The 14,133-nt window shown below is 42.4% G+C and overlaps 3 protein-coding genes across 4 annotated transcripts in view; 2 read left to right on the top strand and 1 right to left on the bottom strand.

Annotated features, from left to right (window-relative positions):
* LOC104930924 (dynactin subunit 6) overlaps positions 1 to 198 on the top strand; it is a 3,417-nt gene extending 3,219 nt beyond the window's left edge. Inside the window, exon 7 of the mRNA XM_019256451.2 lies at positions 1 to 198. This exon is cut by the window's left edge and continues 121 nt beyond it. The gene's annotated coding sequence lies outside the window, so the exon portion shown is untranslated.
* Positions 34 to 10,726, bottom strand: gtf2e2 (general transcription factor IIE, polypeptide 2, beta). Of its 2 annotated transcripts, none has more exons than XM_019256449.2 (8): positions 10,556 to 10,726; positions 9,146 to 9,310; positions 3,286 to 3,368; positions 2,634 to 2,741; positions 2,306 to 2,488; positions 2,111 to 2,204; positions 1,058 to 1,173; positions 34 to 935 (listed from the first exon to the last, which is right to left on the bottom strand). In XM_019256449.2, the coding sequence occupies exons 2-8, from the start codon at positions 9,303 to 9,305 to the stop codon at positions 816 to 818; spliced, it is 864 nt and encodes a 287-aa protein (XP_019111994.1). In that variant the 5' UTR covers positions 9,306 to 9,310; positions 10,556 to 10,726; the 3' UTR covers positions 34 to 815. The 2 variants fall into 2 exon arrangements, with proteins under 2 accessions (XP_019111994.1, XP_019111995.1); XM_019256450.2 differs by having other exon boundaries at positions 9,146 to 9,306.
* smim18 (small integral membrane protein 18) lies at positions 4,802 to 8,268 on the top strand. Its single transcript, XM_010745826.3, has 2 exons — positions 4,802 to 5,110; positions 7,228 to 8,268. The coding sequence occupies exon 2, from the start codon at positions 7,233 to 7,235 to the stop codon at positions 7,551 to 7,553; it is 321 nt and encodes a 106-aa protein (XP_010744128.3). The 5' UTR covers positions 4,802 to 5,110; positions 7,228 to 7,232; the 3' UTR covers positions 7,554 to 8,268.
* Positions 10,727 to 14,133: the final 3,407 nt, after the last annotated feature.

The raw sequence follows: 14,133 nt of genomic DNA, 5'->3' as shown, positions 1-14,133 counted from the left end.
TGTAAATGGCGAGACTCTTTATTTAAATGGATCTTTGCCTGGAAGGAAGCATGAATGTATATAATTATATGATATGTACGTAGCTTGATCAGTTTCTCAGATTTTCTACTCTTAACCACAACAGCTGATAAAGCGTTTCATCTTTCTCTCGCTGTGCTGCCGTGCTGTTTTCTATGATTAATTAAATAAGCTTAAAAACGCTGATGGTGTGCGTCGTGTACTAATTTATGATCAGCGGTTTACCTCTAATTTCATGGCTCTGTTGGAAACAGTGCAGTGAGAATACACAGCGTAGAGATTCGAAATGTTATCACTAGAAATCACGGAACAAGGCAGAATCCTGTAACAGAGTCATTTATTAAAATAAGTTCAAAAAGTTTTTGTGTTTTAAACCGCGATGCCACAGTTCCGCAAAGTGAAAGGATTTAAATATTTTCCGAGATGTTTGATGCTGCGTGGGAGCCCTTCCTCTCTCTCACACACACTCACACACACCTCTCTGCAATATTCTAAATAAAATGAAGAAAAAACGTATGTACACACTCTGAACCTCATTTACATTTGAACAGTAGAGGTTGCAGTCCGCTCCTTTTCTTCGGCGTCCGTCAACAAACAAACGACACAGTTGCTATTCATTCACTCCGTGTAATACAAAGACCACTGATCACTGAGAGGAGTGCAAAGAAAGGAAAAGAAGCTAAATTTGTTTGAGTCTTTGTATCGTAGTGTGGCCGGGGGGGGTCTCCGTCCTCGGCCGGTTCAGATTTACAGATGTCGCCGCTGTGAGAGCAGGAAGCAGCGAGGAGGAAACCACTTCACTTCTTAGCAGGGACGCCGTCCGAATAGTCCTCCAGCACGCCTGCCAAATGGTTGTTGTGCGTCTTGAAGTGTCTCTTCCTCTGCCCACCTTGCTTCTTCCTCTTTTGAACGGGTAACTGCGGGAAGCGCACGGACACAATCAGCACTGATTAATAACACTCTTGATTGGCACAAAGAGGCGAATGTCGCAAACGTGTAAAATTTGAGATGCTGACTCGAGAGAGCAGCGGACACTGACCACTTTCTTTGGTCCTGTTTCCTGCATGGAGGTGATGCCTTGTCTCTTCAGGTACTCCTCGATCTTCTCTTCGTCCATGGAATCAACGGGAACGCTCCTCCACAGTTTCTGGAATTCTGCAATTAAGAGAAAACACTGATGAAACAACTGGACACAATTATTTAAAAAAAAAAATAAACGTATGCTTGGAAAGCAATTTTGGATTTATAAATGTACCTGGTAAGACATAAACGTGTACGTAAGGTACGATTTTCAAATACTTTCCAGCCGCTTCGTTGTCAGATGATCCTTAAGCTGCTGTCAGTGTCCAGGCAGAAGCGATCAGTATCAGAGCACGTTAATAAACATGAATTAAAATAGAAATAAGCCACAGACAGGAGTGATGAAATGATCCGTGTCTGCTGTTAAGCGGCTCTACGTGCACTGAGACGTCTGGTCAACGTGAGACCAGGTTATTCATTATTTTTGTATTTTTTAAGTTATGTGAAGCTCGTTCTCTCTTTTTAAACTGACATGAATTCATACCAGATGTTTTCACTTCATGATTAGTCCTCGTTCACGTCATGTGGGACAGATGACGGCGATGGGAAACATTCCCACGTTTACGACTACCGCGCATTCACAACATAATACTGTATTCATTGAATTTGGATTTAAAATCACGATGAATGACGGACTCTGGCTGGCTTTCCAGTCATGATTACAACTTGGCAAGAACAATATTTACAAGTCAGAATCTCACAATTTTTCGACAACTGGCATGACGAGAACGCAGCATGAGGGCTGAGTGGGCGCGCACAGACTGTGACTTCATGGAAATCAGTCTCGGCCTCCTTTATGTGGCACCTGGAAGGGCGGGAGAGGCTCGGCCCGACCTCATTTACATTTACAATTAAAACCAGTTCCTTTTGTTTTGATTAACCAAATAAAAAGAAACAGAAAATTTACCAAACATAAAATCCAGAAATCTCAGTTTGGCGTTTTGTTCTTTTGTAAAACAACTTGAACATTAACCTGATGATCAAAGCGTGTTTCACAGCTGACCACGCTCACCTTCGTCCACCATAAACTGGCAGTGTTTGTCATTGTAGAACAGGATCTTCTTCTTATCTGGTCTGGTCACGAAGATGATCTGATCCCCCAAAGCCTGCCAACAACACCAGAGTTCACGTCTCTGCTCATGTTTGGTCAGCACATGCGTTACATGTATGAACAAAAATCCATCCATGTACAGTGTGTGTGTGTTACCTTGATGGCCTTGGCTGAGTTGGGCAGTCCCTCCTCGACGTCGTCCAGCAGCACGCCTCCGAGGCCGAGCTGGTCGTGTTTGTCCAGCAGCCTCAGTAAGGCCTTCTTGTCCTTCAGGTTGTACTTGGGTTTGAAGCCGTACGTCCCATCCCGGATGTCAATTTTTGGGTTGTTGACCAAGGCCTGTGATTGGAGGAAAGTAAAAAAGGAGCCAGCTGGAGTTTACATGCTTCTGCTCAAGCACACAGGATGTTGTGGTTGTGGCTCACAGTGTGTAGGACAAGGCCGTGATGATATATAGTAGGTGGTATAAGAAACGAAGACACACCTCAGTCATGAGCCACTGTTTCTGTTTCATGCTGATGTCAAGAAGTTTGGTCTCATCCAGAATCTCATCCAGGGTCAGGAAGTGTGTGTCACCATTCTGATGCCTCGTCTGGGAGTTAAAGACAGAAACACACACGTGAAAATCCTCCTTTTTTTCTCTGACAGGGTTTAGCTGAACGTCTGCAGTGATTTTGTGCCTTACATCCAACTGTCAGGGTATTTTACACAGTTTAAAACTCTGCGTATTCAACAGATGGTACGAAAAAATGCACACATTAAAAGAAAAATCTGTCAACTTGAGTTCTGCAGTGAGGGATGAGTCAGACAGCGAGTGTGACAGGTCCTGGCTGCCTCTCCGCAGAGCCACAGCATGACAAACAAGCTGTTCTCGTACCAAAAGAAAGACTGGGCACCAAATGTTACGCCGCGGACACCGACTGACTCACTGAGCTGACACGACGGGCGACGAGTTGAGCTTCTAAAGAGCTTTGATGGAGATGACGACAGGCTTAAAATCTAGCAATTAAGTGGATGCTGTTGTGACAGCTGAACTCAGCGTGGAGACGAGCGAAACGGAGTCGCAGACGCTGCTCGATTGAAGAAACTTCTGATGAAGATGAATAAAATCTGTTTGATTTTGAAAAGTCTCTTACCTTCATATAATTCACTATCTTGGCCAGGCAGCCAAACTTGTACCCAGAACTCGTCTTGATGTTGAAGTTGCCATTACTCGACTCTGTGGAGGAAAAGAAGACAAAAGGTCACATTATTTATTGGAAAGGCTGACACCAGTGGACTGTGTGGACAGAAAACAGTAAAAAGCATTATTTTCTAATCACTAATCTCTCTTTAGGAGGTCCAGTCCGTGAGATTTAGGGGAGTCTATTGGACAAATATGGACTGTACTAATCAGAAGGATGTTTTCATTTGTGCATAATCTCCTGAGATTTGTGTTTTTGTTACCTTGCCAAGGTTTGCACCTATTTTAGGTTCTCCTACAAGCTTGTAAAGAGAGGGTGAGGTGAGGGCTGTTCATTTGGTTGCAATCTGCAAGTTCACTGTACCCCCCAAGTTCATCCCCCCAAATGTTACCGGGTGTGGATGTGATGCATTGGAGCTGAATGCTCAATGTTTCAATGTTCCCAAAGTCAGACACAGAAACGGCATAGAGAATCCGGTCGAATTTCAAAATAAAACACCGCCATGCAAACTGCCTGTGGTAAAATCAGCCACTGAAGCATATTTACATATTTAGAAGCACATAAAATCAGAAAAATGTCCAAATCTGACAGGCTGGTGGACAAAACGCTTGTGAAACGTGCCAGGTAAAACAACACTACGCCGACGTCCTGACGTACCAGGTGGAGTTTTGGCACCACATGGCACTAAATTTAAAGACACAGATCTTAAATTTGAATGGCACGTATTAGTGTACATTTTTTGTGCCTTAGCAGCACTCCGGCATCGAGCCCATCACAAATAAATAGTTCAAATGTCCGGCGTGTAGCATTTAGAGGTGTAATTGCTGAGGTACAACCAACTCCCATCATGCTCTTCTTCCTAGCACCATTGAGAACAACAAGCTCCTTTCTAAAGCCAGCGTTCAGTGTGTTCCTCCTGGGCTACTGTAGAAACACGGCGGTGTGTCTGTAGATATAAAGGCTCGCTCTAAGAAAACAAAAACATAATTATTGTTATTTTCAGGTGATGAAAACAGTAATTGATATCACCCTAAAGTTTTTAATTTGTATGTATGGTGGCAGGACAATGGAACAGGTCGTCCAGTGCAACAATATGGCTCAGTGAAGTGTTTTTAAATCATTTTTAGAAAGCATAGCAGCTTAAAAGTTGCTAGTTGGATCCATTTATTAATAGTTTTGGGATTTGTTGACGTTAAAAATCTATAAAATATCATCAGAGTTATCTTTTAATGCAACAAAAACCTATTATGAGAGTAATCTGATCTGAAGAGAGCCCGGCCAGCTGGTCCCATTCTCTGTTGGAGTCCAATAATGCGTCCCCCCCACCTCCCCCAAAACCCCTGCAGACTGTCTAAGGTCTGGACTCAGCACTCGGCAATCACAGCTGAAAACAGACACTGATTCATGAATGATTCATGGTGTGGGCGGGAGCTTCTGCTTGCTTCGAGCCGCGCTGTGGGCAGGACGGTGGGATTGTGGACAGTCCGCTTAACGAATGGTGCAGAGGCAGGGCTAAGAGACGAGAGCCAATGATGGGGATGGAGATGGAGATGGAGAGCCCCCCCCCTTCGCCGTTGAACAGACGTGAAGAGCTGCAAGGAGTGGCGGAGGGAGCGAGTGCACGAGCGGCGGCTGAGAGTGCATGAGAGCACCGAGGAGGAAAAAAAACAGGTCGGGGGAGTGAACGCGGAGGAGGGAGAGAGTGGAAGACGGAGCGAAAAAAGAGGAGAGTGCATCTGTTGACTTGCGTCTTCTGGAGACTGAGCCGGACACGCAGGTGAGTGTGCAGATTTTTCAGGATGGTGTGTGTGCGTGTTTGGCATCAGCAGATCATAACAACACACACAGACACACAGCATTAATGTGAGCTACAGGCTGGAGGCTGGTTCTGACTATATGTGGAGGGTTTTATGAGTAATCCAGCATGTACAGGACAAACCAGACATTTTAAAATGTAGCAGATCTGTTCAGAAAGTACACATCTATAAATTTTGGCAGCTAAGTGTGTGAAATGTGATTTATACTGACAGCAACTGAGCTCAGATCTGTAATATTTAGTCTGAGGAAACACGCATTTGATTTCCATAAACATGGATCTGTCTGTCTGCTCTCTGCCAGCTTGAATACCAAGCATCACAAACTGTGTGTGTGTGTGTGTGTGTGTGTGTGTGTGTTTTCTGTATATATACACTCTCATGTGCATCTCGTCCCGTGTTCTGTGCATGACTCGGTGCAAACTGCAGCTCTCAAGACAAATCAATGAGCGACTGACAGCTGTGTGGAGCCAGCCAGAGGCATTAGGAGTGCATAAGTGTGTGTGTGTGTGTGTGTGTGTGTGTGTGTGTGTGTGTGTGTGTGTGTGTGTTTAGTGAGAGCAATATCTGGTCCTACAACACCTTTAAGAGTCTGGGCTGGGGTGGGGCTCAATTAGGGCGAGATAACAGATGCCACGGGGAGCCAGTCTGTCCTCACTCTGACAAAAGAGGAGGAGGAGGAGGAGGAGGAGGAGAGGAAGAGGGCGAGGGGGGGGGGGGTACAAATTAGTAAAAGAGGCTGTTGTCATGACAATGAGTTGTAGTGAAGTTGATGATATTATGGGAAGATGCTTAAGAGAGAGAATAAAAACAGATGTGCTTACCAGCTGATGGAAAATGTAGTTAACTGTGTGTGCGTTCTTTGAATACTCATTATTATTTATTATTTTCCTGCCTTTCCTAACCCAGTGTAACTCAGCACTGTGTCAGCAAGCAGGGAAGGGGAAATATTTTGATCTTGAACTACGCACAGAGGCATTTCATGAAGCCTGTGTGTTGTTACCTGTGCTTAAAATCTGAATATCGCTACTGGAAAATAAATAAATGCAGCTTACAGTCGCCTCTCTCATTATTAAAAGACATGCCGTGCAGTTTGGTTCAGAGTTTTGGCACCGAGGCGACATTGTAACGTAGCCGCTTTGGTCCTGAGGTGAAAATGCATCACTTCTCGAGAGAGAGAGAGAGACAACCGAAACCACAACACCATCAGACTTCTATCACGTTACAGTCTCAGGTAACAGTCACACAGAGGATTCCACCTATTTCTGCAAGTGCACTGGAGAAGCACCTTACACGCCGCTCTTCTTCAACTCCTGTCTGTGGTTCACTCGTGTAGTAATCTGGGTCAGGCTCGTCGGTCTCAGTATGTGATGTAAAAATGTGCATGCATTGCAGAGACAGACACTGGCACCCCTGCAGGCTGGAAATGGCAGGCTTCGGCTGAAAACTGTGAAAGGACAGCTGGGGACAGACGACAGCGTGCACGTGTGCGGAAAACGTTTTAACTGCGTTACTAGATTACGATACCTTAACGACACTTTTGTCAGGCGTCACGGCCGCACTTTCCCCCCCGTGCAGCTTTTCTTTAAAGTCTATTTTTGTTGAGAGCAGATGGCCTCGGTCGGGTTTGTGCTCTTTTGCTCTGATAACACATCTGAGAGTCTGTCCCAGGGTCTGTTTCATGTACAAACCGACGTTACCGTTTCTTATTTTACAACACGATACCCTCTGTGACTGATAATGAGTCATACCGTCATAATCTCATTACAGCAAATTACCAAAGAGGAGCCCTGATGGTTTGAGGGGAGGAAATGGCTTTCTGATTTTGTCTGTGGTCTCGAGTGAGACTGTCTTTGTCAGAGCAGACGGCAGATCTAATGTGTGAAAGTAAAAAAAAAAACAAATTTAATGATTTCTTTGTTTTTTTAATTCTGTTATTTTGCCCAGTGCATCACAACACAATGTCAGAAAATCCCAAAGAGTCGTTCTCTCACCATGGAAACGAGTATTTCACTCTCTAATTTGCTCTCCCAGAACGCTGCCACAGTCATTAACAATCTGTCTCCTTGTTTTCCACCAGAAATCATGGCCAACATCACCGCCGCTCTACACCCGAGCAATCTCCCACGGCACCCGGACGCGTTCCCCGCCTCCTACGTCTCCCTGCAGGTCCAGGAGGTCTACCCGTTCCACGACGGCTGGAATGTGGCCTGCTTCGTCATCCTCCTGCTCTTCATCCTCACCGTCCTGTCTCTGGCCGCCTTGGCCGTGCTCTACGAGCTACTGGACTGCGGGTGCTGTGCCAAAGGGAAGACGCATCAGCAGCTACAGGAGGAAGGGCCGAGCTGCAGCAAGCTCATGACGAGCATTTGCAAGGAGCCAGAATCGCACACTGAGGTGGTATAAAGGGGGGGGTGAAGATAAACCAGAGCAGGAATTCGGGTTTGATTGCTGAACTGGGTGATACCTGCAGTGCTGAGCTGAGAAAAGAACTTCGAAAACCGCCCAACAGTGGTTCAATTGTTCACGGTTAAGAGGACGCAGAAGGAAGAGATGAGGTAACAGAACAATGTAAAAAAAAAAAACAATTCAAAAAGAGTCTAATTAGCTTTTCATTCACACATCTACATTCACTACCACTTAACACAAGTTTCACACCAAAAAATACCCGACCAGAGGAAAGACAGAGCACTCGAGTAGTCTAGAAATAAAAGATACAAAAAATGACGAATGTGGCCGAAAAAAAACAAACCTTGAAGCACCAATCAGACCAAATATCATCGAGTATTCTTGTCCAACGACACCTGCCCTGGATCCTTCCATGAGCCGTGGTGACATGTTGTGTACAGATGGAAAAGGCTGTCCAGACCAAAGGACTTGACAAAAACAACAAATGAATGATCGAGCGTGGTCGGACGGATAAAGCTTGTGTGTTTCTGTTCTTCGGTAAATCGTGTGCCAGTGTTGTCAACGAGTTCAAGCATCGCGACATCATCTCATGACGAGTGACACGTTTGATTGCTGCACAGTGATGTAATTTTATCATGTCATGTTGAGCACAACGTATGATTTCATTTGCCTTACCACTAAAATGCCTAATAAACGGTCACTGAATTATGCACCAGAGTTTTTATTTCTACCTTAACTGCCCCGACATTTCGAGTCGTTTTTTCTGACTGAACTTCCAGCTTGGTGAACATCTCACGAGCATCACAAAGGAAAGTAGAGGCTGCGACTTCCAGAAGCTGACGGATCCGGACGGGAGTCTCTGATTTATCCACTAAAGATGAACCATTTCTGCACATCCACACTCAAAAACACCAAAAAACAGTCGGAGCTGTGCGACTGACTCGGGATCACTGCTCTGACTGATTTGGGTTTGGTTGGTAGATTAATAGATAGATTAATATGTCCATTATTATCTTCATTAATTGATTTGTTTTTTGGTCCATGAAATATCAGAAAATGGTGAAAAATACTGATCAAATATCACAACACAAAGATATTCAGGTGGCTGTCAAAGAGGACTAAAGAAACCAGAAAATATATATATAAATATACACAATATATATATAAGAGAAGCTGAAATCAGAAAATCTGGACCAAGAATTGATTATTAAAAATAGTTGGTGATTAACTTATTAGTTGACAACTAATCGAATAATTGTTGCTGCTCCACTTCACATGAGAATATGCAATAATTAATTTAGGGTGATGCCCTTAATGCCAGTATTATCATATATTGAATATTTGTGCTAAAAATATCATTTAAATTGCTTAAAATCCAATTCTGTTACTGTTTATAGTCATACAAACTGTAATACATCCAACCAAGAGAGAAATCTTATTTCTCTGATCATGAAATCATCAGTGTGTTACAATGAGACTGCATATCTGCAGTACTACGGCTTCCATCTCTACACAACCCACTCGTAACACCAGGAGGAAACAATTCACTCCAGCAGTCATTCATTTTTAAAAAAGGCTTCTTCACTTACCGGCGCCGTGTTTGGACCCCGAGGAGCTCTCCTTGTCAACTTTCGGCTTCTTCTTCTTGTGCGATCCGGAGTCTGAGGCGGCCTGTCTCTTCTCTACAGCCGGCGTGGATAGAGCTCTTTTCTTGAACAGCTCCCTCTCCCTCAGTAGAGCTGGATCCATCCTGGCTGACAGAGAACAGCAACAATAAGAAGAAGAAGAAGCAACATCTGAATAAGACAAAAAAAAAAAGCTCTTTGTTCTTTCTGATTGTGATACTTTGTCTGGTATAGTGTCTGGTATAGTATCGTGACGCTTTGTCTGGTATAGTATCATGATACTTTGTCTGGTATAGTATTGTGATACTTTGTCTGGTATAGTGTCTGGTATAGTATCGTGATAGTATCGTGACACTTTGTCTGGTATAGTATTGTGATAGTATCGTGACACTTTGTCTGGTATAGTATCATGATACTTTGTCTGGTATAGTATTGTGATAGTATCATGATACTTTGTCTGGTATAGTATTGTGATAGTATCGTGATACTTTGTCTGGTATAGTATCGTGATAGTATTGTGATACTTTGTCTGGTATAGTATTGTGATAGTATTATGATACTTTGTCTGGTATAGTATCGTGATACTTTATCTGATATAGTATCGTGACACTTTGTCTGGTATAGTATCGTGACACTTTGTCTGGTATAGTATCGTGACACTTTGTCTGGTATAGTATCGGATCCTTTGTCTGGTATAGTGTATCGTGGTATAGTATCTGGGTATAGTATCGTGATAACTTTGTCTGGTATAGTATCGGATACTTGTCTTGGTATTAGTAGTGTGGTGTAGCGTATACGTTGTCTGGACTAGTATCGTGACCTTTTGTCTGGTATAGTATCGATAGTTGTTATAGTTCGATTTGTCTGATATAGTATCGTGATAGTATCGGACACTTTGTCTGGTATAGTATCGTGGACACTTTTGTCTGGTATATATCGGGATACTTTGGTCTGATATAGTAAACGTGGTTACTCGTTTTGGTATCGTGACAACTCTAATTCCACGTTTTGTTTATTCAGAAAATAATCTGACACACTGGACCTTTACATGAAATCTTCCTTTGATAGTGATGCAGACAGCAGCTGCAGTTTAACATCATGGGTGAATGAGTAAATATGGATGGTGCTCCATATAAAGTGTTACCAGACAGGAACCCCCCCCTCCGACATGTAACAGCTGCTGTATTAGCCACCACAGTTCACAGTGAACGGCAATAGTTGACTGTAGTCGGATTGTTGCAACAATGTGACGATGTAAACCGACAGAACAACACGTCTAACGTCGTTTACCCACGTGACGTCGCTGAATACTTTAAACATGTAAGTAAACGTAGTTAGCAGTCGGCTCCTCGGTAGCATTAGCTCGCCGTTTACCTGACACTTTGTTCCAGTCCGCAGAGAAAGTGTCTCTCTCTGTCTCTCTGACGTCGAACAGGTGTGTTATCTTCAGCAGGTCAGCCGCTCTGACTCGTCCCCTTCACGATGATGTGAGTTAACCTCAGCTGAATAACTTCACTCATGAAACAATCTGTTCTTCCTCATGCTTCGCTTCCGTTCTCGCTCGACTCGTCCGCTATCGACAGTTCAAGCCTCGGCTGACGTCATCACGTACGGTAAAGCTCGGTCCGTCGTACCTGCCGTCACGACAATAGTAATAATAATAATAATAATAATAATAATAATAATAACAATAATAACAATAACAATAATAATAATAATAATATTAATAAATATAATAATAATAACAATAATAATAATAATAATAATAATAATAATAATAATAATAATAATAATAATAATAATAATAATAATAATAAATATAATAAAATTACAGAGAATAAATCAAACAAACATGGAAAATATAAGATTATTAGATGTTGATAACAAGTGTGCTTTGTGCAAGACTGAACAAGAAATGATTTATCATGTGTTCCACAGTTTCACATGTTGTATTATCTTTTATTTTGGAATTATATAAACATTCATGTCTCATTAATGCATGTTACTAACTAAACTTCTTCACCAGAGTTTCTGTGCTCTCTCGTCCAGCAGGTTCTTGTGGATCGTGGCTGCTGCATGACGTCCACTACACATATTACTACTGTCATTATTGCTGCCATATCTCCATCACAGTTTATAGTTAGTTGATGATTTGCTGCTGCTGTGCATCTGTGTCTCTCTGTCTCTATCACAGGTTCCACTGCTACTGGAATCATTTTATCATTCATTGTAATTGTACAATATGTTTGTGTTGATTTGTCCTGTACACGTGACATCTATTGCACGTCTGTCCGTCCTGGGAGAGGGATCCCTCCTCTGTGGCTCTTCCTGAGGTTTCTTCCACCTTTTTTCCCTGTTAAAGGTTTTTGTGGGCAAGTTTTTCCTCACTGGAACCGAGGGTCTAAGGACAGAGGGTGTCACTCCCTGTACAGATTGTAAAGCCCTCAGAGGCAAATGTACTTCGTGACTTTGGGCTATACAAATAAAATTGATTTGAATTATATACATAATGCAACAGACATCACATGCCACCACATTATCACTGAAAGGGACCTATTATTACTTATTCTGTAGGCATTGAAATCAATTAATAATTACAGAAATTTCACCCACAATGCTAAATCTCTCAATTCAACTTCATCTTTTAAGTTGTTCCTATAAATATGTATATGCTAAACTTTGGAATAAAGAATTAATGCATGTCAGTATTTAAAAATCTACTTTTTCTCAAGGTGTCTGTCACTAAAACAAATCATGGTATCATATCGCCCTCTGATGACTTCTTTGATTATGTTTATTTATTTCAACAAACCGATACGGTTGATTTCTTCTACGTTCTTATAAATTAAAGAAAGAAAAGAAAACAGAGAGGAAAAGACATTAAATGGTATGAAGATTTTAAGATAATTATTTGATAAGAGATGAGAGAATCTTTGTGATGATGATGATGCACACCACTAAATATAATGATTAATAGAAGACACAGATCAGATGTTCCCCTGAGGCTCTGACATGTTCTGACATATTTTACAATTTGCATTTAAATCCCTAAAGTCCAATTAACTGTTCAAAGGATAAATGTTTTTTTGCTCATTCAGAATATCAAAATATACCCGGATCTTATTGATTTAAGTAGTTTCAGTGATGATCACATTTGTTGTCCACACATGGAAGTCTCAGCTGTTTATCTCCAGGGAGTCACAAGGGCGCCACGTAGTGTCTTGTCTACGCTACTGCCTCATTCTTTCCCCTTTCCTCATGGTTGAGTGTGTACGTGGTGGCTGAGTGAGTGTTTCAGGTAAAGTACAACAGTAATCATCTGTGGCCTTCAAGGTTAATGGAATCCAGACAATTTTATACCCTCCCTCCCAGAAAACAAACAAAAAAAACCAACAGGTTTGGTTGATTAAAAATTGTCTGCTGTGACCAAAGAACCATCCAAACTGCATGAAGGATGAACATGAATGTGCAGGCAGGGACATGAGAGAGAAACAGTGACAGAGTATCTGAAACAAGGCAACAATCAAAGAAAGGAGGAGATCGAGAGAAAAGGAGACTACGCTGATGTGTTGCTGCCTTTATCTGGGTTTCCTCAGATGTCTGCCCCCACTGTGCCGCTTTCATGCTGCCAGGTCAGTAATATTCCCCTACGAGCACGACGCCACAGCTGAAGCAACCTCACAAACAAGTCCAAGACCTCAAGTTTATGTTCGTTTATTGTATGAACTGCGTAAAAATAAAGTTATGTCAAGACGTTGGACAAAACATAAAAGCACAAAGGCAAAAATAAAACATCTCAAGCGCATCTAAACCTGCATTTATTCAAATAAAAATGACATTCTGTTGAAGGTTGAAGGTTGCAATGGTGAAAACTCTCCCACCTACAGTGTTAGAACAGGAGGCAAACTCCACAGGAGTCTACATGTGAGGCCCTTACAGCACTTATAAGCCCATCTCTGTCCTCTGGCATCATTTCAAAGAAAAAATTCCTCTACCTACAAGAATTGACTATTATTATGTGCCTATAGTGCAACTTTGGCCGTGGCTGAGGCTCTAATCTTTTCAGCACATTGATCGATAAATATGATTTAGCCTTACCTGTCACTGCTCAGTGCATTCGAGGATGTTCCTATATGGGAAGCTGGAGCTGGTGGAAGTTTAAAAAAAGGCCATAACATCCACACTACAGAGAGGGTTGTTATGAAACTACGAGTGCATCAGTTCATCCATCTGATGCTCGACTTTGCTGACTGAAGAGGAGGAAGGCAACACCACCACTGGGTATATTCAGGTGAGAGAAGAGGTGAGATAACCATGTCACTAAAGCAAATAGAGAGCTAAGCACTCAGGAGCAGCCGAGTATGGAATATAAGATACAGAGCAGAGCATGGCCGTGGCGTTCAGCTGAAACCGAGGGCATTTTTCCCAAATTAGTTCTCAATTCGTGCACATGCATAAGCCTTCACGCATGGATTAATCGGCAGGGGGATTTAACATAAAAAATGCTGCCTTGTTTCATTCAAGAATTATGCAGTCACTTGTTTCCGAAAGCTCCTTAGATATTAACATAAAGAATCATATCTCAGCTTTCTCTTTTTTTGGTGCGATTGGCTCGAACGTGCTGTTTTCTCTGTGAATTCAATTGCTTTGTGAAGCGAGGTGCATCGAACCTTTTTTTTGTTCCACGGTATTTCTGTCACATTCGGTAGACTGCCCCCTGAAAATCTTTAATATTCAGAAACTCAGCTGATCTGAGCTTTATCTGTGTGGGGGCGTGTTTACATCACATTTGATTGGCAGTGACCAAACAACCCAAGATTCAACCCCGGAGATGTGTAGCATCTCTCTTTCTGACTAAGCCCAGCCTAAAAAAACAACAGGATGAATAAATGCAGAAATCTCTCATGTGAAATAACCGCACATGTTGTAACTTAAGCAGCACGCAACAGCTC

The sequence above is a fragment of the Larimichthys crocea genome, chromosome X, assembly GCF_000972845.2.
Source record: "Larimichthys crocea isolate SSNF chromosome X, L_crocea_2.0, whole genome shotgun sequence".
NCBI classification, from domain to species: domain Eukaryota; kingdom Metazoa; phylum Chordata; class Actinopteri; family Sciaenidae; genus Larimichthys; species Larimichthys crocea.
Note: the sequence above shows the minus strand (reverse complement) of the source record. Positions and strands in the feature narration are given on the sequence as shown.